This window comes from Anomalospiza imberbis, chromosome 3, assembly GCF_031753505.1.
Source record: "Anomalospiza imberbis isolate Cuckoo-Finch-1a 21T00152 chromosome 3, ASM3175350v1, whole genome shotgun sequence".
Taxonomy (NCBI): Eukaryota; Metazoa; Chordata; class Aves; order Passeriformes; family Viduidae; genus Anomalospiza; species Anomalospiza imberbis.
The window spans coordinates 66,601,701-66,625,459 of NC_089683.1; the positions used below are offsets into that span (position 1 = coordinate 66,601,701).

Consider the following 23,759-nt stretch of genomic DNA (forward strand, 5'->3'; position numbering starts at 1 on the left):
ATTTTTCAAACTTTTTTTTTTTCAAACTGGAAGCATTTGGATTTGCATTAGGGAAAAACATTTAAAAATATCTAATTTTGGCAGTTAAATTGATCTTGAATCACTGTTCTTAAGAAAATGCATTTTGTTAATTTTTTGCTTAAAAACTCAATAACATAGGGTCAAATTCTTATTTGGAGAGGTTCTCTTTAATTCTTGTTCAATAGGAAGTAATTTATAAGTGTAGGACATATTGAAATACATGTGGAAGTACTTTGTGGCCAGGAAAAAACCAAAACCGTCATCATATATAAGTTGCACAGTCCTGCAGATTTCTGCAACCGTAATTTTGTCAAACACTTCTGAGAAAAAGATGATCCTGGAGTAGATAGATGTTTCCTTGTAGATGTGCCATTCAAAAGCCTACTTGAATATTCTTCATCAGGATGAATTTTTTGATAGCTCTCCAATTCCATTGAGAGTAAAGGTCCATGTGTTCTGTTTGAGGAAATGCAAAGCAAGAAAAGCACAATGTGTTTACCATCAGTATGTGCAGTGGCTACTAGATATTTTAATATGCTGACCTGATTGCTGTGTTCATACTTCTTAAGCAGAACACTCATCTTTCTCTTTGTGGCTTCTTCAGTGTCAAGCTCCCTGACAATGCTAATTTCTAGTGCAAAAGTGTTAGAGTCTCCACTCTCTCCTAGTGACACAAATAGAAAAAACTTGTTTTTTAATGTTCGTGTTTCCTTCATGTTTTTTACTTCAGTCTGTCCGTTATATATTCAATCTCAGTCTTATCTTCTCGTGTGCAACTGCTACCAGTTTATTTAATTTGCATGCTTTGTTGTGTGGTCTTTTCATGCTCACCAGAAGCATTACTGACTGTTGTATCATAACAAGCTTTTTCTTCTTTTCACTCCAATCCTTCTTGTGTTATATTTCATAAGTGCTGTGAATTGGTATTGAGTCACCAGGAGAGCTAGTCAGGAAATAAAACAAATCTATTTTCCTTACAGATTTTATCATTTTGAAAATTACTTCACCCTGCATAAAATGAAAATTCCCTGCTTATTATTTTCAGGGAAAAATTACACATGACATATGAGACACGTGAATTAGAAGAGGGACTTGAGAAGAGGCATTTAGACATTTGTGGTATAGAGACACCTTGATGGGCCCACAATTATCTACTTGCCCCTATATACTGGGCAGATTCAACATTAGAGACTTAATAAAAGAGGTGCTAAATTGTTAATCTAGTATTTTTAAGCTATTTCTATATCTCAGTTTGTGCACAGCTTTGCAGATATTTGTTCTTTTGTAACATTTCCTTTTTCCAAAATCCACCTGTTACCTACTCTCACATCACAGCTAAAATGAGAACTGATATTCCATTTAGTGAACACAATGAGGAATAAAAGGAAGACTGTCCTATTTGGTAGATTTGAACAAAATAAAAATATAGCTATTGTTAGGAAATATGAAAAATATGAATTAATTCTTGAATGTAACAAGATAGCTATAAATTTATGAATTACCATTATTTTTACAAATATGCATTAGTGATTATGAAAAACAAGAGATGATAAATTATATTTTTGAGTTATCTATGGAATTATCATTCAGGTTTGCCATTCATTGAAGGAAATATTTCTCCCAGAATCTGTGTGCATCATTCCATGTTCACAGCTGGACCTAAATATTTTCTAATTTATTTCTTTATAAGATACTGTGGCAGCAGAGCTGACTTTTCAGGCAATGCGTGTTCATTAAGGAGGAAAAATACCTTTATTTTTTTTCTCTTTCTGTGTCAATGTCTTAGGCACTGTACATGAGGCAATAGTATAAAAGAATGAGAACTTGACACTCCAGTTGTCTCCAAGTCAGTGAAGATTAGGTAGATGAACACATCCTGTGCCATTGAAAAAGCAGACCGCTTTTGACTGTGTTATGTTTGTGCTCCAAAAACTGAGTGAATGAGCCTATGGGAGTCTCTACACAGCTGTGGTTAGACTGGTTTCACAGTTCAGACTGCATGAAGTTACCAAGCATCCAGATTTTCCAGGGCACATTCTCCTTCTTTACTGGAAATTCAGTTGATGCAGTTTTTGAGGATTTTCTGTATCTCTCCAGGCTTCCCTGCTGCCAGCTGTTAGTACTGACAAAGTAGCTCTATATTAAGCTACCTCATGCCCCTACTAGAAGTGTAGATCATGTGTACTGTCCATGAGCAGTACATTGGGCAGCAAGTGCTAGATTTGTTGTACAGATGTTGCAGTCTTCAAGGCTTATACACTAGATCTCATACTTTTTATACTTTGGACATTCCCAGGATTTCTGAGAAGAAACTTGATAAATTGTACAGCTGACATATATCAGCTTAGGTAAGTCCTGTGACTCCCACAAGAAATTTGGCAACACTGGAATCTTGAAAGTTGTAGGCTCACAAGGAGAAATATGACAGCTCTGTGCATGTATTTCCGAAGTCACAGTTTAAAGGGAAGGGATAGTCCATGTGATTTTTTTCAGGCTCATATGCTGAGACATGGCTCTCAATGTAACAAGACAAGCGATCACAGTTTGACTTGTTCTGAACAGTTAGTTGTGTGTGCAGAATTCTGCAAACAGGAGCTGATATCCAATATACATGGATATTTGCAAGATCCTATAGTGTCCTTTTCAGCTCATAGAAAACCAGGAAATTAATCTTAAAAATGACTGTAAAATGCAATATATTTCAATTACTAAATTCTTAATCCAAGTGTTAACAATTTCAGCAGTGTCTTAATTTTTCTCTTAATTGCTCTTAATTTTAGCTCTGTCCCCAGCTTTGACTCACGAACATTAAAAAAAACCCAAAAGCCCATAACAGACATGGAATAGAATTTCAGATTTGTGCTGTGCAAAAGTGGGACTTCCAAATTTCCATAATAAACAATATTGTAGTTAAATTATGTGTATTAAATTATTTGCCACTTCCAGTTTTGGGATGGAGACACTTAAATCTGTAGTTTATTTGCTCAGCTCTTTCATTTGTTAATTTAGAGAATATCAAACACCTAAAATTTTGCCAGAGGCAGAGGTGAGATTCCTGAGCCTGTTCCCATGTCCTGAGCCCATAGTAATTCTGTAAAATGCTGCAAGAAGACTTTTACTGGAGCTAGAAATTAAAGTAGGAAGCCATAAGGTTTTCCTCTAAGGAAGCGTTCACAGGTCCCTTTACATAGTGTATGCTGCGTAGTCTGTGATAGGAGGGTTGAGGCAGACCTGGATTTCCAGCACAATCACCTTGTGCAAGATTTAGGTGCTGTTGTGACCTGCCATCTAGTCTAACTCAGACTGTCTAAACTATGTCAGTCTGCCCCTCAAAATATATTTCTTGTTTGTACTGAAAAAGCATAAAAGCTCCAAGTCAGCAAGCTCCCACACTCCTCTTCAAAATGCAGAACAGAAAATCACTGTGTGTGTCCAGCTGCTGGCCAGGTCAATGCTACCAGCTTCAGCATCAGCACCTTTAACACACATAAAAATATGTAAGGGAAAACCTGGGATGAAAGGAAGCTTTCAAATTTGTTTGTAATAGCTTTTTTAGGCTTTAATATTTGCCTTTGCAAAGGCAAAGCCAGTCCAGCTAAGCCATTAGTTGTACTACATTCAAATAGGAAGTAAACTGGAAACTGTGCAATCTGTCCTGCCCAACCTCACAAAATATAAAGAAAAGAGATGGAAGTAACTCTTTCAGTGTATGACATATTGCAGACAAGAGGGCAGTTGAGAAGGAAGGATGACTAGGAACATGTTTTTAAATCAAAGATTTTAATCTCTCAAAAACAAGGACCCTGTCTTTGTAAATTTAATGAGTAGACTTTCTGAAAGGCTGGCTAATTTCATTTGAACTTCGTGTTAGCAGCTGTATTGCATTCATATTAGTTCAGCAATTTTAGCTTGGAGCTGGGGTTGACTAGGATAAAGTTGTTTGCCAAAAGCATTTAAAAAAGAGGTTACTTTTTATTTATACTGTGATAGAAAACAAAAGATGCTATTATAATCAAGGATGCTGTTGCTAATGACAGTTGTGTACTGTCACTTGCACAGTAAGAAATGCTTGTTGGAAAAGGAGTCCTCTATAAATTTTTCAAGAATGGAAACAGAAAAAAAAGAATTGGTTGTAGAATATGAATATTAGTTCTTAGAATAAAACTTACTTTATTGTCAAAAACCAGTAACATCAAAGAACACTGTTTTAATAGTGAAGTGGTAGGTATATGAAACAGCTTTTATCTCACATTGCAGATGACATGTACTTCTCTAGAGAAACATCAATCTGCCTGTTGCTGATATGTATGTAGGTATTATGATGAAATTTGCTACTTTTATTTTTCATTTTAAAACCCAGCCCAAGCCAATGATAATAACTTACCAGCTTGTTTCTCTGTCTCCAGAAGGACTGCCCCAAAATCAAGTATTTTCTCTTACAAAATAATGCAAGATTATAATCACTATCATTACTATTTCTTGTTTTGTTTTTTTTTTACTGTATAGGAGACCATTCCCTTGTTGCAACAAAATGCAGAGGTACCCAGTAAAGGTAAGTATGTGTAAAGTTTATTGTCAGAGTTTTACCATTCCCATGTTTTTGGTGTACCAGCGTTAATCCTCGTGTACATATATCAGCAGTCTTACTTATTTATGGGTGTTGGTTTTACAGGAAAAGGTTTCAAAGAACTGGTATAGCATGTATAGTTACTTAGAGTAAAATCTTCAGATTGGTGTTCAAAAAAATGCAAACACTTCTCATAAGTTACTCTCCAGGAAAATACAGTGGAGTTTTTACAAAGAGCTCTTTTTAATAACTGTGAATTATAGTATTTTTTTTTTCTGAAAAATGGCAAAAAAAAGAAAAAGAACCAAAAATCAGCTTTCATTTTAATGCGTTTTCCTTTGAAATGTGCTTTACATCACTATTTGAAGAGTATTCAATTTTTTTTTCAAAACAAATACCTTGTTTTTTAAATTACTTTGAATGTTTGAAGGATTTGGTCAGAAAAATAAGAGGCTCTTAAAAATAAGAGCACTATGGTTGTTTTACTGGAAACCTAACACCTATGCTAACTTAAATTGAAGAGAAAGTATAGATTTTCTAGCTTTCAGTTCGTTTTTCTATAGTTGAAAGAAAGGAAAAAGCCTTTGGTGCCTTTCCTTGCATTACTTTCAGTTCTTGAAAAATAGATGCAAACTGATTTAGAGCCACACATAAGCTCCATGTGTACGGGTGATAATGAATTACAAAGCACATTTAAATATAAATTATGTATGTTTCTAATTGCTTTCTCATTTGTTATTCCTTATATTTGAATATAACCTCATCTTTTTTCCTGGACAAGAATTCTGAATTAACAGCTGTTCAGTTCTTCTATTTTCACTTGTTGAGCTATTTTCTTCTTTTTGAGCCAGGTCAAACATTTTCAGTAACTATTTATATGACTCTCAGAGAATAAACACAGAAAAAGTTACATTACAACACAAAAAGTTATTAAGTGATTGCAAAATCTGTCTACATATGTCCATGTTTATATTTTGGTATGAATCTGACCTTAATGCTGATTTTCCTTCAAGAAAATTAATGTAATTTAATTCAAATCTGTTTCTGTTTAGAAGTAGTTAGACTAATTTGTGTGAGTAGCATCAGAGGGGTACTAAGTACCAGAGGCAAGGCTAGGCCTTTGTGTCCTCCAATTTTCTCTGTATTTTTTTTGTGTGTTGTAAAATACTCCTCATTAGCCTTTCACAGAATGGGAGCTTTGGACAAGGGTATGTATTTTTCTTTATATAGCTGAATTTAGGTTTGCAGAAATCATATGTATGTATACCTAACAAGCTGATATTGAAGATTCTAGGGCACAGTTCAATATGTGGCAGTTTATTGAGGCAGACTACTTAAGCAGCTGCAGCTGCAAACCCTAAATTTCCATATAGAGTTGCTTCAGTCACCATTTGAGCTCTTTAGGTTAGTGTGATAGCTTTTAGTTTTAAACTGTATGCATAATAACTGATGTATGGATAATTTTCTTGCAATTTTAGGATAATTTTTAAGAATGATACTACTTTAAATTGCATATTGTTACTGTATTGTCTCTGTGTGTCTTTTTGTCTTTGCAGAAGAACATGACAATATCAGTTCAGATACAAAACAAATGTCAGAAAGAGCTGATGCGGATATGAGGAGCCAGACAGGGACTAAATCAAAGGATGAAACAGCATCAGAAAATATTTCAGTTTCCAGGGAAACCTGGATTACCTTTGAAGACTTCTGCATTTGTTTCCAGTAAGGAATAGAGGGTTTGGGTTTTATTCCATGCAATATACTGTATAACAACAGTAAAATTCAAAACATGGCTTTATAAAAATTGTATCTTCTTAACAGGTCTCCTTTGTCTAGCTATCCTGCCTTTCAGGGTGGCTTCAAGGCTACTCTTCAGACCAGACATACTGTCCCTGCTGACAGTGGGTCTGTGGCTGCAGCCCTGCTCTGTGCCTTGGGTGTGTCCTCCAGAATATAGTGGAGAACACAACCACCAGCTCCATAAAGCAACTGTCAGACTAGAGCTGGGGTGGAAGATTGTAGGTCCTGGAGTATTGTGGCCATTAACCAATGAGGCACTGGGCAGGCACAGTCTGCATCAAGACAACACAGTTCTAAAGAAAAAAAGGTTGTTGAAATCTGTTGCCATCAGCATAGCTTTGCTTGATCAACTAGATGTTTTGTCTCGCTCCCTTTTCAATATCATTCCAAGGCATTTATGCCTCTGAAAATATTAAAAAATCTAGTGTACTTGTAGCATCATATCTTCAGCTTCTGTCTTTCAGATTTAAGGAGCCTAGTACAAACATATCCATTAGAGAATCTAAGATTCCTGAGTGAAGTAATTTTATCAGAGAAAATTCACCCAGTTCTTTTCTTGTTTGAATGTGTAACTGAAATTTCTTTGTGAAGCTTCTATTTTCATAAATTAGTGTTTAAAATCCAGTCACTCTCTAAAGGAGAATTTATAACTTTTATACCAGCCAGCAGTACAGGAACTTTAGGAATAAAAAGTCACCAATCACTTTAGGCCTTGTTAAGATTTCCATGATACTTTTAGGTAGTCCTAGGTTCAGGAAGGTAGGACATTCAGGAAAAAAAAAATCACAAGCAATTTAATTTCCTTTAAAAGTCTTGCTCACATACAGAGAATGTGAAATATGAACTTTCTACCTTATTAGCCAAATGTTAAAGTACTGTTGACCTTTTGTAGACCAATATTAAAATTAAATAAGGCAAAAAGCATTTGTCAGTTTTTTATCTCTAAATGAGTGAGAGTTTGTTTTCAGAGTCAACTGGTAAAGTGGCTGTTAACAGAGCATCTTCATTGACCTTTGAAGAATTTATCCCTCATAAGAAATTAGGCACCTAAGATTTTCATTTTATCTGTCTGTTCAGTTGAAAGCTTTTCCTTCTCTGTCATGCCTGCCTCTCAGATACATTGAAACTAAGAAGCATGTTCATAGTTCATATCAACTTTGAGAAGTGAGGAGTATTTTAGTCATTGTAGGAATTGCTATGTCAGCAGTAGATCAGGATCCCAATGGAGTTTCTGAGTAATCGCAACATTGATTCGGATCTGATTCCACCCTCAATTAAAGCTGAAGCCATTTATGTCTCCCTTGGTGAAATCAAAATCGGAAAAAATTGCTGTCAGGAACTGTATAGCTTTCTGAAGGTCTACAAACAGCAGAGAACTGGAAAAAGTAGAATAATATATATAAAACAGTCCATCTATCAGTTATACATTGTATAAAACTTAATCACAGTGATTTTTATGTGGGTATGGATGTTTTAGAGTAATATTAGCATGTTACCCTTTACAGGTTGAAAATAAACAAATTAGTGGCCTGACCTCCAATGGAAAAGTGTAGAAATGCAGCAAATACATGAATTAATTTCAGCTGTTTTCTCTGGAGATTAATTTTATTCACCTGTTTTATGACTAAAAGTGTTGAACCATTTTTGAGAAATAGCTGTGAATCTGACTTGTGAAAGTAAAATTAATGTCTTCTGCTATGAAATAGGCATTTATCTAAACTGCGTAATTTCTACTGATTGTTTTCTTACATATATATCATATATTTCAATATATATCTTATATTTAGTGTATATCTTATATTTATATGTCTTACATTTCAATTTTATATCCTTCTTAGGAACCTGTATGTTTTCCACAAGCCACATACATATGCTTATAATTATCAGAAGACAAGTTTTACGGTAAATGATTGTATTGTGCTTTTTTTTCTCAGTCTTACATAATTAGATAATACATATATCCAAACGGATATTGATAGAGCATATAGAACTGCTATTACTGAAAAATAACAATGCAGAAAGATTACTGTAGTCAATACAAACGTATGTTTGCAAGCAAATATTCCGCATTATATATGTGTGTTTAAGAAAAGGAAAAATGCTGTGGAATGCTACTGCACAATAACAAAAAATTGGCTTATGTAAAGAAAAATTATAGATAATCAGATCTCCAACCACTCTTTATTTTGATTTTAAATGACCTTTTAACAATTGGGTGTCTAAATAGAATTTAATGATGATTCAGCTACATAATCTGCTGTTCAATTCTCCTTCATCTTCCCCTGTTACCTAAAACCCAAATTGTGAGTCTGTTTAGCATAACACTCCATTTTATCTGTAATTGCTAAGTCCTTTTGCTATTTACAGCATCCTGTTGCAGGGATTTAGAAATACTCTTTAGTTACATTTGAATAATGGAGTTTCTCTAAACCTGCCATTAGTTCATATTATCAGGGGGTTATTCAGCATGCTTGAATATCGTGTCCCAGCTCTTATTTTATAGTGAATCTGAAACGTAATTGTAGAGTACCGAAATGTAAACTCCAGGTGTGAAGCTCATGTAAAATCCTGTACTGAGAAGGTTAACTACATGGATTAATGCTCCATAATTGCAGTACACCTGCAATTTCCCACCTCTGTAATCACATCACAAGAAATGTTCCTAATGACTGCATGATATACTTTCGTAAGCCATAATCAGCATTAAGACTGTGTAAGCCTGTGTGTTCTTGTGCCAAAAAAAACCCCTAACCCTTTGCTGTAAAACTGTTTTAATTTCTAACATTGAAAGAGATTACATGTTTACAGTATTAGGTAAATTCTGTATCATGCTTATAAAAGAACATTTTCTTATTATGATAGGAAGATAGATATACCAAAAAACCTGATTTATATAACTCTGGAATATCCAGGAAGAACTGTACTCTAATAGTTCTGAAGAAAGAAGCTCATTCACTGTTAGATTTTGAAGAATTACTAGGAAAAATAGAATCATTCTATAGTTTCTAATATTGACATAGGAATAATGTATTAAGAGAGAAAGATGTTGTCCTCATAGAGATTTGTAGGATAAAAAACCCTTTATAAGGGAGGATCAACTCATATCTACAAATTCAAAGAGTACTTATTTCTTTCAAGCTTTCTGTAATTAATTAGAATCAGAAAGTTGCAGCAAAACCCAAAGTTATTTGTCTTCTGTTAATTGTTGTTTGACAAGTAAAAGTACTGCATTTAGGTACATATGATCAGTATAAAAGTAGATATATTCTCATGCAAAAAAAGTTCTGTTTCCTTTTATCTCTTAACTGAACACTATTCTACATGCAGTGTGAGACTCTGGGCTTAAATGACATGTCTGAAATTTGGAAGAAGTAGTGACAATTAATTGCTTATTTCCCATACCATAGCTAAGGTCACCATATCCAAAATCTTAGTCCTACTTTGTATAAGGCCAGTTGGACAGCATTCAATGCAAATGAATGAACAAACGTCCATTTTTCTATACAGTCTTCTGATGAGGAAGTCTTCTATTATTTACTTGTGGACAGTCTGATGCCCATTGAAATCCTGGTTAGCTTTTCTGCATTAGTACGCTGGTATGGTACTGAAGGTAAGGCCAACACACAAAAGTATATGTCAATGTTGTGTTTTCCCACTCTTGAATATGTTTGTGCTGTTGTGTTTGTCTGTTGTGTACTTGGGCACAGTTCAAGAGTTTAGCAATAGTTTGAAATAGTCAAATTGGTTTTAAGAAATACACTGATATTCATGCAATAATTCACCATTATTTCATATTGATGAACATTTTCATTAAACAATCCCTCCCTTTTCTGTTTATTATGATTTGCTGGAAGCTTTTCATCTGTATATTTCTGGAATGGATTTCCTTGTGTTTCTTTTCTATGAATTCCAGTCTTGCAAGCTACGTTATGCCTTAGCTGATCATAATGTAGCAAAAACAGCAATACAACAAAAGTAAATTTCTGAAATTATTTTTAAACTGGTACACAATAAGCTCTCAAGTACCTTTAAGTTTTCTTTTTCAAGACCTAACAACTTGAATGATTTAAATATTATTCCCTTGTATTTTATTAAAAACATAGAATGGAATTCAGAAGAGTTATGGCATTTTATGGTAGTTGGCTTAGGTTAATCATATATTTAAGCACTTGACATGGATGTAATTTAATGCATCTAGAGTAGAATAGAAAGAACCAAAAGAATGCTTTAAAAAATGAAACTGACCATTCTGTAAAAGTAATTAAACTGTAAGCTATAAATGTAAATAAATATAATTTTAATGGCTATTTACTTAATTTGCATGTGGACAGAAAGGATTTGTTTGGAGTTTTACAGCAGCCTTAAGTGACTTTGGAGATGTCTGATGTGATACCTTAAGTTTTTAATAAATACCTACTTCATTTCTTTAACACTGTCTAGCCTCTGTTCTAGGTAGCCTCTCAAGGCATCAGATGTATACTTCTCACTAACACATTTTATAGCCATTATTTTCTAGCAAATAGTACAAATAAGCCATGCTTTGTACCACCAATACATTTTAAGTGGCTGTTTTTTTCTGTGTTAGCAAAACCTAAATGAATATTTTAATGACTGTGAAGTAGCTACAGATTCTGCATAGATGTCTGAATATTATTTGCCCTCTCCATATTATGTGGGTTGTGTTTTGTTTTGTTTTCTTAACCTAGGTACTAAAGAAGAATGTCCAACAGGTGTGCTGAGGGTTGAATATTTCTCTTGGAAATCTGTGACTCCTGGAAAACTTGTGTTAAAGATGCATACATCTGCAACCAAAGCTACTGTGGTAAATCTTCCCATTGGGTATGTATGAGGCTTCATTTCTGTCTTAACTCTTTAGTTAAGGCTTGAAATGATTGTTGCACAATAACCCAGTAAGAGTTTATTTCCTAAAACATAAGTTTTAGGAGTGTCAGACTGGTTGATAGCTAGGATTTGATAAGACTGCCAAATTACTGTGAATTTACCAACACTTTTATAACGATTCTGAGTTCTTTACCCTTACTTAGGGGCATTTAACAAGAAAAATCACACTGACTTGCTAAAAAATAGATTTGAATTCCTACAAATTCCTACTTAAAAGTGTTTCTAATTAGAATGATTTGAAATGTTCCCTGGAGTAGCAAGAAAAATGTAAGAATTAGCATTTTTAGTGGAATTGTAAAAGCATGATGATACCATAAGTGGTATCAATGCTTTTCATGAAAAAGGATTTAAGAAACATGACAGGAGAAATTCTAACATTATCCATGAAGTCTTGCATATCTTACTTCCCATTCATGTATTACTTAATATGATTTTTTTTTTCTCTTTGTATGTAACTCTAAATATTCAGTGTGGAGCATTAGCTGATTATTTAAAAAAAGAAATAGATAGAAAGCAAGAGGCCTTGATATGTTATTTTCTGTAAACCTTTCTAGGGAAACCAGGAAAACAGCATCTTCATGTCCTGTCATAAGCATAATATTCCTGCCTAATTAACTGAGGCCTTCTACTTTCCCAAAAAGAGAAAATCATCAGTTAAAATTCAAAGAGACGAAGCAAAATATACTTTTAAAAAGTTAAGTAAGATGATAAATAAATAGACATAGAAAGAAAACACCACAGCTCTAGCATGCTGAAATTAAATCAAAGATCTTTTATCTTGCTCTTTATTTTTTTTGATTCAGAATAAAACTGAAATAGTTATTATTATGTTTATAGACTACATTCACATCTAGTTCTGGATTCACATGTATTTTCTCAATGTAGTTTCTAAAATCTGTATCTCTCTGTACTGTAGGGTGGCCAAAAATGTGTATCTTTTTGCACCAGTAAATTTCAAAGCTAAGAGAGATAGCTCAATTTTATAAATTCATCAGCTCAAATTTTTAAACTTCCCACCTTTGATTCTCTTTACTCCAGTCAGAGACAAGAAGCTTTCAGTCAGATTTAATTTACAAAAGGTGTGGGAGACAAATGGGCTTACTGACCACTTCCCCATTTCATTCCAAAAGAGAAGTCACTTGGTAAGAATGGAAGGAATGCTCTTCCTACTGTCTGTTAGTGGCTAAGGAGCATTTAAATTTCAGTTGAAAGAAGATGTAATTTAAAACTGCCAGTGTGTCTGGGGGGCATGAACTCTCCTTTCTTACTTTTGCTGCTGGATCTCTAGTTAACATGTTGAAGCTGTGGCCTGGATAAGATTCTTCACCTAAATACAATTCTGTTGATATCACCAAATGTGTGAAAGGAAAAGCTTAAGAACTGTTGCAATTAAAAAAAAAAAAAAGAAAATTTGTTTGGGTTTTTTTCCTTGATTTTAGGCGACACATCCTGCTTTTCACAGTAACTTGTCCCATAGGGCACCACATTCAGCTGTGTACCATGGTGCCATGTGTCTTTGGAGAAGAGGAGACTGTGATGCCAGCTCTTCAGAAGGTGTGCATAATGACTAATCAAACATTGTGATAAAAGTTTTTCTGACTACTAATTAAAGTAGTATTGGATTTCCATTTAGAGTTATTATATTCAATGGTATAGTATTAATTTTAATATGAAACTGGTAAGGGCATAAAAGATATGTGTTTTGCAGCACAACAGGTATTGGATGCATATTGCAAAAATTATCTTACATAAATATGTAAGTTAAAATTGGGTATTATTGTGATTTACATAGAAGTGCAGCATAAAATGTGGAAAATGTTGAAATATATATGCCAGGGTAGGGTATAACCCACTCCAGGTCATGAAATACATATATAAATATTAACTAATATTAAAAAATACCTGCCTATTTAAATAAAACCTTACATCAGTGAAGTATGTTCAGTCCCATGAGATTGCATATTACTCACCGGGTCCGAGAGCAGCTTTTATTTCTAAAATGAACAATTTAATCAAACAACTTTTCATAGCTGAGATAAGAGGGCCAGGGGAGAATTTACTACAGCTTTTGTTCTTCATTATCCGTAATCCAGACAGACACCACTGTCATACATATTTTCAAGGTTTCTCTAGCAAGCAGTAGGCCCAAATATTTGTTGAAGTCCCTGACGGGAGGGAATATATTTTCTAGAGAACATTTGTGCAAAAACATTTTAAAAGGTGAGTGTAACAACCAATTTACATAGTTTAGATTCTGTCTCCTAAGAATAGAACACTAAAACAGCTTGTGCAAATTTATCACATTTATTGTGGTAAAGAAGTTGAAATATAAGAAGTCAGATCATTAAAAATATCTTGTGGCTGTACTATTCCCTTACCTTCAATTTTGGGACAAAAAGCTATTTCTCATCAAGAAAATAAAGCATAATTTTATCCTTGGGTTTTCCCTATACTTCTTTTTGAAACAACTTATCTGCAGGCTGTCATTTGCAGGAAAGCATCCACATTCTTGCACAGAAATCCTGATGAAGATTATTGATGTTTTAGGCAGCATATATTTGATCATTGCTTTCAGCAGGATACTAATACTAATTTGTCCTTGCATAACAGAAGATGCTGAGCACTTCAGCTGTCACTATTACCACTGCAGTGGAAAATTTCTATATGGATTTTATTTTTGATTAAATTTCCTAGGACTAATGTTATAGGAAAAAATAAACCAATAGATATATAAATTAATATATATAAACATATATAAACATATATAACATATATAAGCATATATAAACATATATAGCATATATAAAACAATTAATAGATATATCTTATGGTGCCTATTATTTATTTCACTGGCTAAAATTTGTAAGAAGTTGATATGCTTTTTAATATCAGAGACATAAATTACAGTTTGTAATATTAAGAACATCTGAATGAATTCCAAAAGTTTTTTTACTTCATCACAGAAAAAAAAACTTGTATTCTGTCATGGCCCAGAAGGAAAACCAAAGAAAATCTTAAAACAATCTTTCTAACAATGGTTGCTTTATTCTCTTTCCTCAGGAAAGCTCTCGATTTATAGAACAGGCTACAGCTATCCTGAGAGCTGTTGGAAATGTGATACATAATTACAGCAGTAAGGATGAGCTTCCTAAAGCCTTGAAGGAATTGGAAGTAGCTTATTGTCCTCCAGGGCTCCATGATACTAAAATAGCTGAAGAAAACAGCAAGGTGAGCAAATAGTTTGAATGAACGCATATCTAAAAGCTACAGAAACTGGATAACTGCTTCACATTGCCATTATCCTCTTCAAAACAATCCCTGTGCACTTAACAAGGCCCACCTGCATGCTGTGAATGTGACATTCATTATAAAGTGTAAGCCCAAATGACATAACTTGCAACTGTATAATAATTATCTTCTTTTAAGAAGAAAAAATTTCAATGTGCACATAGTAGCAGATTCTAAATTGAGTCTATTTTTGTCAATCTAGTTTAGCATACTTTGGGGCAGAAAGCATGAGCTGTGTTTATATTGCAACTTCATTTTGAATTTGAAAGATACTACCTGAAATGCAGAAAAATCTAATGGTTACTTTCTGTGCCTAATGTTGATGGAACAGGAAAACATAATTACAGCTTATTTTTCTGAAGGCAGTAATGAGTTCTTTCATTCACAGTATTCCAAGTTCCTTTTCTCTGTTTCTTGAAACTGCAGCATTCTTATTTAACTTTTCTGCTCTCTATGTACAATAAATTAAAGATACATGATGACAGTATTACAGTTTTCTGATAGATCTCTATGCTATAGCTTTCCAATATTATAAAAAGATTGCAACAAAACATTTTTGTAGAAGATACACTAATTTTTATGTGTATGCAAATGTTGATCATATTGCTATAACTTGATTTTTCTAAAGTCAGTATTTTATATATTCAAGGTTCATTTATTTTTGTAAAAGTATTAGCTCATGCAGTTTAGACTTTTTATGTGTAGTTTAGAAAAAGGGTTTAATATTTTTATAATCACTGCTATTAAAAATTAGAACATTAGCACTTTTATACATGGGCTGGACACCAACTCAAATTCAGCAAAATAACAGAATTAAGGAACAATTATTACAGGTGCACCACTCATGAAAGAGGTATTTTACATGCCAAATCCACGAGGAAAAAAATGGTTTGAATTCAGGAATTGAATAAACAAATTTTAAATGCATATGCTCATGTGAAATATGTGCAAAATTTTGAGACCTTAAGAAAAATTCTGTAGTTGTCAACCCACATATCCCTTAATTTTTCCCCTTCTAAGAAGACCAATGTATGGCTGAAAAGGAATAAAAAGACAGAAATTAGATAAATGAAAGGCACTGAGTGCCAGTGATTCAAGAATGAAAATATGGAAATTATCTGTCTTTAATACAAACAGTGAAAAATTGTTCTGAATACAAGAAAGGATCTACTATAGTCTTTCTTCCCCAGTTTTACAATTTTAAAAATAAAGGACATGTTTATTAGTATTAAAATACATAAAATATGTTTCCAGAAAGCAGAAAAATCTGAAACCAAGGGCAATGAAACAGAAAAATCTTGTCTTTTCCAGTAAGTTGTTACTATTTTCTTTACCTCAGATTATGAAACAAGTTCTGTAAAGCACGCTAAAAAATTCCCATCTACTAGGAATGAGGGAGGAAAAGACTGGATTTCTGCTCTTTAAAGAGAATCAATGTGTCAAAGCATAAAAATAGAGTCAATTCTTCCCATACTGTGGCACCTCCTAATCCCGAAAGTATTCCCATTCAGTTTCCTGTCTCTATTCTGAATCCTCAACTTTAGAACTCCCATTGTCATTATAGCAATTATAATATGTTTTTTCTGTCCTTTGGTATGCGGCCGTCAACCCCCTACACATAAACTAGGATCTTTCTGGGTGATGAACACACTGTAGAATGAGTCCTATTTTCTTTATAAGCCAGACATGAAACAGGTTTTCTCTCTGTTGTTGTCTTGAAGGATTATAGTCCTACAATGGGGATTAATTCTCAGATTCAGTATTTGTTTGAGGAAGTTAAAGACTTCATTTATACATTGTAAGAGATGAGAGAAACAGTTTTTGAAACAATAATGAGAAGCAATATAAATCAATCTTTATAAATGAATCATTGAATGCCTTTTCTCTTTCTGATTTTAGGTTTTCAATAATGCATTTTGGTATTTGATCGAATATGTATCAGACAAGAAGGATCTTTACAGATATAAATTTGCCTTCAGGTCCTTTACTTTGGATTTTAAAGACACTGATATTTCTGGGGATGACGCTATGTTTTCAGGTAATGTATTGATATTGCTAATCACTTCAAATATGTCTGCCCATTCTTATTTTCAGAGAAGCCAACTCTTCTGTTCTTGTTTTTTCTTGTTTAAGTAGGCACAGTTAATTTTTAAGTCTAAGGTTTTTACTGTTGAGAGGACATCTGAGGTTCATCTCAGAATAGAAATGATCCTTTTCTTTGTTACAGAAAGTCTGATTACCCTTTGTTAATTTATAAAACTGCCCATGGTTTTCTTTGAGTTGCATTTGTCAATATTGACAAACATTAACACACATCTGCATTTTTTACCTGTTGTACTGCACCTCATCACTTTTATTCAAATTTTCAGCTGAAAAGACCTGAAATGCCTATATTGTTCAGAACATGAGAGTGAATGTAGACTCAAGTTAGTACCTTTATTGAAAGTTCAACTATTTCTTAGTGTTGGGTTGAGAGTTTTTTGGGGTTTTTTGGGGGAGGGGTATTTAAATTTTTGTTGTCTTGCTCGCTTGCTTGCTTTTTAAGCTTGTTATTTGGGTAATTGCTGTGGTGCCTGGCTAATTGGCTGGCTGGTCATACCCATGTAGTGTGGAACTGGCTACAGCACCAACTGCTTCTTCTCCAGCCTGTGGTCAGGGTGTGTACCTGAACATACTCTGTGAGGAGCCATTGGAAGGCCAACCTATTTATTACAAGCAGGGATAATTCTCTTCCCACTGTTTCTTTGCTTCATTTTTTTATGCAGGCTGGAGTTTTACACAGTTAGAATTAAGTTTGCCTGGCAACCAAATATGTGGTTCTTTTCCATTTTAGGACTTATTTTTCAGTCTCTGTAACTTTTTAATCTATTAATGTTAGCATTTAATTTACCAATAAAAGCCTTATGTATATGGTTTCATATCACAACAGAAAAATAATATATCTGATTGGTGGGATGAGACATGATCACCATTTGAAGGCTTTTTATGGGGACTTAGCTTTTTCTTTGTCTATTGTGAACTTACAAAATAAAGTGTTTCTACTTGATCGAACAAAATTATACGAACTTTCTTTAGATTAGTCAGTTTATTCTAGAAAATAGTATAAAAACTGAATTCAAATGTAAACAACTTTATTGACAAAATGTTGTAATACTTTTGTCCTTTTAAGAAAACACTTAGAAGCACGTATACTTATCTCTCTTTACTGGGAACTTTCCTCTGAATCTCCTCTCTTCTGAAGGTTATTCTTCCTGTGAGACATCAGGTATTTTTCAGAGAATTCCATCCCATGACAAGAGTATGTTACAAGGGTCAGCATATTGACATTTATCAAACCACTTAAAATAAACAACAGCTGTCACATTTTTAAAGTATTACTGTGCTACTGATTTCTGTTTTCCAAAAAAAACCCTTAAACACTTGTCAGCATTAGAAGACATTTTTAAATAGATTTGAATAATTAGCACAGTTGACAGGTTGTAGCAAAGATCTCATATAAGTTACTAAAGTATGAGATCCACTGTGACAGAATAATTTTTAGCAGTTGGGCAGTGAATCAAAAAAGTGGAATAAATATATGGAGAAAGCAAGTTCTGTTTCAGTTTTGTTTCTTCCAGTGTCCAATATATCCTTTTAAATTATTTGCTTTTCTGAAATTAAATTACAAGAGATCCCTGTTGGAGTGGAAAGGTAATTGTTTCTCTTTGATTTTATTGATATTGGGCATTTTTTGACTTTTATTGACATTTTGCCCTGTTTAATACATGTTTCTTTGGAGTAAATGAATGCTTTTGTTCAGGTTCCATCCAGAAACCTAAAGAAATAAAACATAAACCAAGTGAACTATCAGGGAAAAACAGGTAGGTAGCAGGAAATACCAGTAGAAAACTGCGTTGTAGAAAGGCCTTGAAGGATTGGCATCAGCTGAAAGCCCCACCCCCACATTAGCACTGCTGCATTGTCAGGTTAGTTGCTCAGGACCTGAGGCTATAATCCTTTGGAACCTAACAGACATCAGTGTAAGCTACATAACAGATGAATGAAATATTTTTGTCATCTGGGTCTGCAAGTATATCAGGTCAAATGTGAATTTTTTTGAAACAGTGCTTCCATTTTATATTAATTTTCCACTGTGTGCTGAATTAATGTCAAGATTTAGCAAGGGCAAGGATATTACGATTTCCTGCAGTTAGTGGTCATGCCTACAAAGGTTTCTGAGAAACCATCCTGAAAATGATCTAGTCATATTTATTTGCCTGCCAAGTATCATCCATCCCCAAGTAGCAATTAGCAGAAGAGCCACAAGAAACAAGTGGTAGACTGTGCCATGTGAACAAATGAAAAAAAAGATGGAAGTATCTGAAGCTGAGTGCTTCCCCATGGCATGGCTCTTCTGTTGCATTCTGGGAGGAGAATGAATAAAGGGGCCCTGCAGAACTTCAGGCAATCATGAGGTACTGAATTTACAGAGTTATGTGATGTTTCCTGGGAAAGGAAGCATATCAGGATGCTTGCCTGCTCTCTGTTGCACATGTTCTTTGTTTACCTTGTCCTGGTTTCATTGGGCCCAAGAGTGAGCCAGTGGAGTCAGTGGAGGTCTGTGGCCCTGATTTTCAAGAGTCTCAATCACTTAACAGTCATTTAGGCACATTTCAGGGGCTACATTTCTTTCTCATGGATAAATTGCAACTTTGAAGTTGGAAGTGGAGTGCCTTTTGTGTACACTTCTCTTAAAACCTTCTGGTCTGAAATTTTATCTAGAAGTCAAGCTGTTCTTGGTAAGCTTATCTCGACTGTGAAACTGTATTTGGAAAGTCCTGCTCAGTTCTTTTTCAGAACAAGCTTCTCTCCAGAAACATAGATTAAATTGATTGATTATACGGTTGTGTTGTGTTGCATTGTGTGACTGAAAAGAGAATTCTGAACATTTGTTTCTTCTTGCACTTTGGATTTGAGCTTGAGTTCCAGTAAGGAAGGAGGAAAAGTTTGACATTATTTGGTTGAATATGTAAAATGCCTCTTGAGTACATGCAAAATACTCCTTTTTCAAAAAAATAATTCCTACATTGCCTCCAGGAGCTGCAGTGATTTTATGGTGAGCAGTGTCTTGCTAGGCTGCTTTGAAAGCTTCCGTTTTATTACTAGCACAGTATCTTCTGATTAACAGCTAAGGCATGTCAGATTTTTGACAAATCTGTTTTCAATCATAATGTCAAATTTGAAACATCCATTAGTTCAATAGTGATAGACTTAAAGCATTCACTAGTTCAAGATTGATTGATTCAAAGCATTTCACAGTATACATTTCTCCGCTTATAAGAAAAAATATTAAGAAATGTTAAGTAAAAAAAGCCTTGAGAGATCAGAATATTTAATTAAGACCTCATTATTTTGCCTTAAATGTTGCAAAGAAAAATATTTTTGTTCTTATGACATAGCTTAAAAAATTTAGAACAAAAAAAAAACTCCTTAGGAGTATATACTTTAGGAATATATACTCATAATGTTTGGGTTGTGGCCTGATCAGTGGTAACTTTTGACCATTTCTTTAAATAGAATTGATTTTTGTGTGACGGTCAATACAAATTTTTTTATATTTCTGTTTTCAGAAACAGTTTAACATTTAACTAACTTACTGTATATCCCTATATTCTTTCTCGTCACAAATGAAATGTTTTATTTCTAGAGTTATAGGTATTTACTTCTTGTTATAGAGCCCACCAGTGGATGAAGTTTTTAGCTGGTTCACAGGGCAACACCATACCAATACTTTTTGTATTTACTTTTCTATATTATTGATTCCTGCTCCATGTTAGGATATTCTTACCTATGAGATCAATCTGTGTATATGTGTGTTCATATATATACAACTGTTACTTTATAATCCATTATTTTGCCTTATATGAGAAATGTAGGCTCTGCAGCAGAACTAATTTTTCTGAGCCAAAGCACGAGCTGAAATCGAAGTCTATTTCCCTTCCATGAAGACAATGATTAGTGGGGTCAGAAGTCATCTTGCCACTAGGATGTTTAATTGTAAAGTAGACAGGTTTGTAGATTGAACAAATTAATTTTGAAGTGTGTTACAGTGATGAATGAATGGGAGAGCCAAAACCTTTCCAGAGATGCACAGACAGGACACATCTTAGAAAGTGTTAAATTCCAGTTGGATATTAGGAAAACTTTTTTCACTATGAGGCCAGTCAAAAACTGGAAAAGAATGCCCACTTAAATTAGGGAGTCTCCATTGTTATGGATGTATTAAAAAATGGACTGGACATTTATTCAAGAACAGGAGAAACCTGTTCTAAATTCATCTGGCTTTGGATGTGGGATTGGACCAGATGACTTTCAGTGGTCCACTAAGGTCTCTGTTATTCTGTGATTGAGTGTATGTGTCTGTTTTATAAAAGTGGTTGTGCCATTCATATTGTTGGCTTCTAATGAAGTGGGGTTGTGTAATCTTCCAGTCCCCAAGCATTAAAGAGGCTTTCTAGGGTTTGGAAATGCAATACTGACGAGAAATGATGGTTTGAGAATACAACCAGATTTGGCAATATTGAGTAAAAGTGATTAGATTGAAATGTGTGAGCTGGCTGATGAAAGCAGTATCTTAAGATAGCTTGTTTGTCTGCAATGTTGTCTACATTTTTCAAGCAGATTCCTCTTCTTTTTCTTTGTTGGTACTTCCTTTTGCAGCATTGTTTCCTTCCTATCACGCTGTCTTGCTCCCTTTTTTCCATATGTGTGCAGTTCCAAACTACCCCTCTGGCACTGGTCCCTGGGAGTGTTGCTCCCCAAACCCCTCCCTAATTCCTGGTGCTGATGGCTCCCAGGATGCTAATTTCTAGGCAGCAATGCCTTCAAAGACCTCATTGCTAACCTGTCAGAACCCACTAATTGCTGCTGCACTTTGAAACTCCTTGGTAACATAAAGTCAGTCAGATAAATGAGCTCTCCCTTTATCATAGAACTTACCCTTATTCTGTGGCTCCTTTGTGAAGGTTAAACAAAATGTTTTGAACAACACTGATGTTGAAATTATTATTTAATAAAATTACCAGATTGAGAGACAAAAGTAATCAAAATCTTGTGAAGCTCTTTTAAGCAGTGTACAGAGTCAGGCTTTAGTGTATCAAATCCTCTTGGTTCATGTTTGGAAGAATATTTTGAAATTACAGTAGGAGATGTGATTTTAAAAAATGTCCTGCAATAGCTGTCCATGGAGAGAAAAATGATTTGATGTTTGTAATTAGCAAAGTAGCTGACATTTTGACTTTGTGTAATTATACAGTATATTTTCTCCAACTTATGATTAAAAAAAATTACAAGAGTGATATTTTCATCATAGAAGATTTGTGTTTGAAATCAGTCTCTTGCTGTTTTGTTGTTTTTTTTTTTTCTGTTTTTTTTTGTTGTTTTTTTGTTTTTTTTTTCTTTTTAAATTTGTTACAGGCAACTACAGGACTTCCAGCTTTGTTGATGTTACTTATTCTTCGAATCCTTCAGAGAGCAGTGAGGAGAAATCCCTTAGTAGTTGTGAGAATCAAACTCCCACATCTGAAGAAGAAGCAGCAGCTCTCAAAATTCAGGCCATCTGGCGAGGGACCTATATTAGGAAAATACTGAAGAGCAGAGAACCAGGTGTGTCATTTAAAAATGCCTTTCAAAAATATTTCATATTTCATCTTATTAAAATCTTCACTGTAAAGAGTTTTTTACTAATTAATATCTAGGTAAAATTAACTGAAACTAATGAAATAGAACTTGTAGTTCTCTTAAGTACACCTAACCACTCAGTTAGCACATATGATACAGAAAAGTATCTGAAAGATACACCCACCTAGATTTGCATAGATACTAAACCAGAAATTATATTAATGTAGATTTAGGTCAGAGCTGGGCTAAATGTTAGAGTTTTTTTCTGGAAATGTAAAGGAAATCATACAAGAATCTAAATATCATAATGAGTAGTCAGTGGAACACACACAGTATCAGTCTAATGCTGTCCTCCAAAGACACTGTACTGACACTATCCATCATTCTTGTGCATATAGATAGGGGAATCTTGCATAGCAGTTCAGGACTTGTAGCATATTTCCTATTCAGCAATTCTATTATCTCAGTTGGAATACTGTGTCCAAATGCAGTGTCCACAGTCCAGGAAGAAAGAAAGATAACAACTGCAAAATTCTGAGTAGAGTTGTAAGGATCAGGATTAAATATAGGCCTTGTACTTACAGGTTGTTAGTTTGTAATTTCAGAAAGACCAGATAAGAAAAGATTTGCTATAATTTTTAAGTGTCTTTAGGCTGATATCCAAAGGTTAACAAAAACATCTTTAGTCTGAGATTCAAAGTTTGTGTCTTGAATCTGGACACGGTCAAGTTAGAAAAGTGACATTTATTTTTAAAAGGATAAGGTATTTATTGAAATAAACCAAGATTTGTATTGTTCTAATGAAAACTTTTAGTCTAAGTCTTCATCTGTATTCTGTGTATAGAAGCAGACACCTTGAGATGACAACACATCCTGTTATGTGAGTTATCCAACACGGATGGAGTGAATTACTCATTGGAGCTGCCTAATTCTTTTCCTGTTAGCTACACAGATACACAGATAGTTTAGGTGCATCCCTACCTCTTCCTGCTATTGGCAGATGAAAGTTTCTGGGAGTTCAATAGCATATTCTCTGAGGACAGAGATTGCCATATATCACTACAACATGTTACAGTGAAAAAACTGTAAATTGGAGAAAATATTGATCACATAATTTTTGCAGTTGTAGGTATGCTGAAAAGTACAAAGATGGTGATGAATGGAATATACTCTGTCAAAGAAAAATACAGTTTTCAGCTCAGTGAGACTTCTGTAAAACTCCAAATAAATAAGGCAATTTACTTGTACAAGTGGTTTTTTTTTCAGAAGTATTTGGCAGGTGTAAATTTAGAACAATAGCAAAATTGAATGTTATATTTTGTAACTTATTATCTCTAGGTACTAAAGAAAACATTGATGTTGAAGAAACTTTGAAAAACCTGTGGGCTATGATTGAGTTAAATTTTGAACAGTGTGCTGTAACATTGTTAAGGTAATTGTGCAATAAATCAAACTATTTTATTGCAGGTAGTTGTCATAAACTGTTTTTTCACAAAATAAGCATGGTAAGAGCATTATTACT

The 23,759-nt window shown here is 34.0% G+C and overlaps 1 protein-coding gene across 1 annotated transcript in view; it reads left to right on the forward strand.

The window, feature by feature from the left end:
- ADGB (androglobin) overlaps nucleotides 1-23,759 on the forward strand; it is an 85,612-nt gene that overhangs the window by 32,192 nt on the left and 29,661 nt on the right. Inside the window, exons 13-22 of the mRNA XM_068184889.1 lie at nucleotides 4,528-4,573; nucleotides 6,145-6,310; nucleotides 8,227-8,290; nucleotides 9,896-9,998; nucleotides 11,095-11,227; nucleotides 12,730-12,844; nucleotides 14,351-14,518; nucleotides 16,478-16,616; nucleotides 22,034-22,222; nucleotides 23,576-23,669. Of these exons, the coding sequence (XP_068040990.1) occupies nucleotides 4,528-4,573; nucleotides 6,145-6,310; nucleotides 8,227-8,290; nucleotides 9,896-9,998; nucleotides 11,095-11,227; nucleotides 12,730-12,844; nucleotides 14,351-14,518; nucleotides 16,478-16,616; nucleotides 22,034-22,222; nucleotides 23,576-23,669 (1,217 nt within the window). The remainder of the gene's footprint in view (nucleotides 1-4,527; nucleotides 4,574-6,144; nucleotides 6,311-8,226; nucleotides 8,291-9,895; nucleotides 9,999-11,094; nucleotides 11,228-12,729; nucleotides 12,845-14,350; nucleotides 14,519-16,477; nucleotides 16,617-22,033; nucleotides 22,223-23,575; nucleotides 23,670-23,759) is intronic.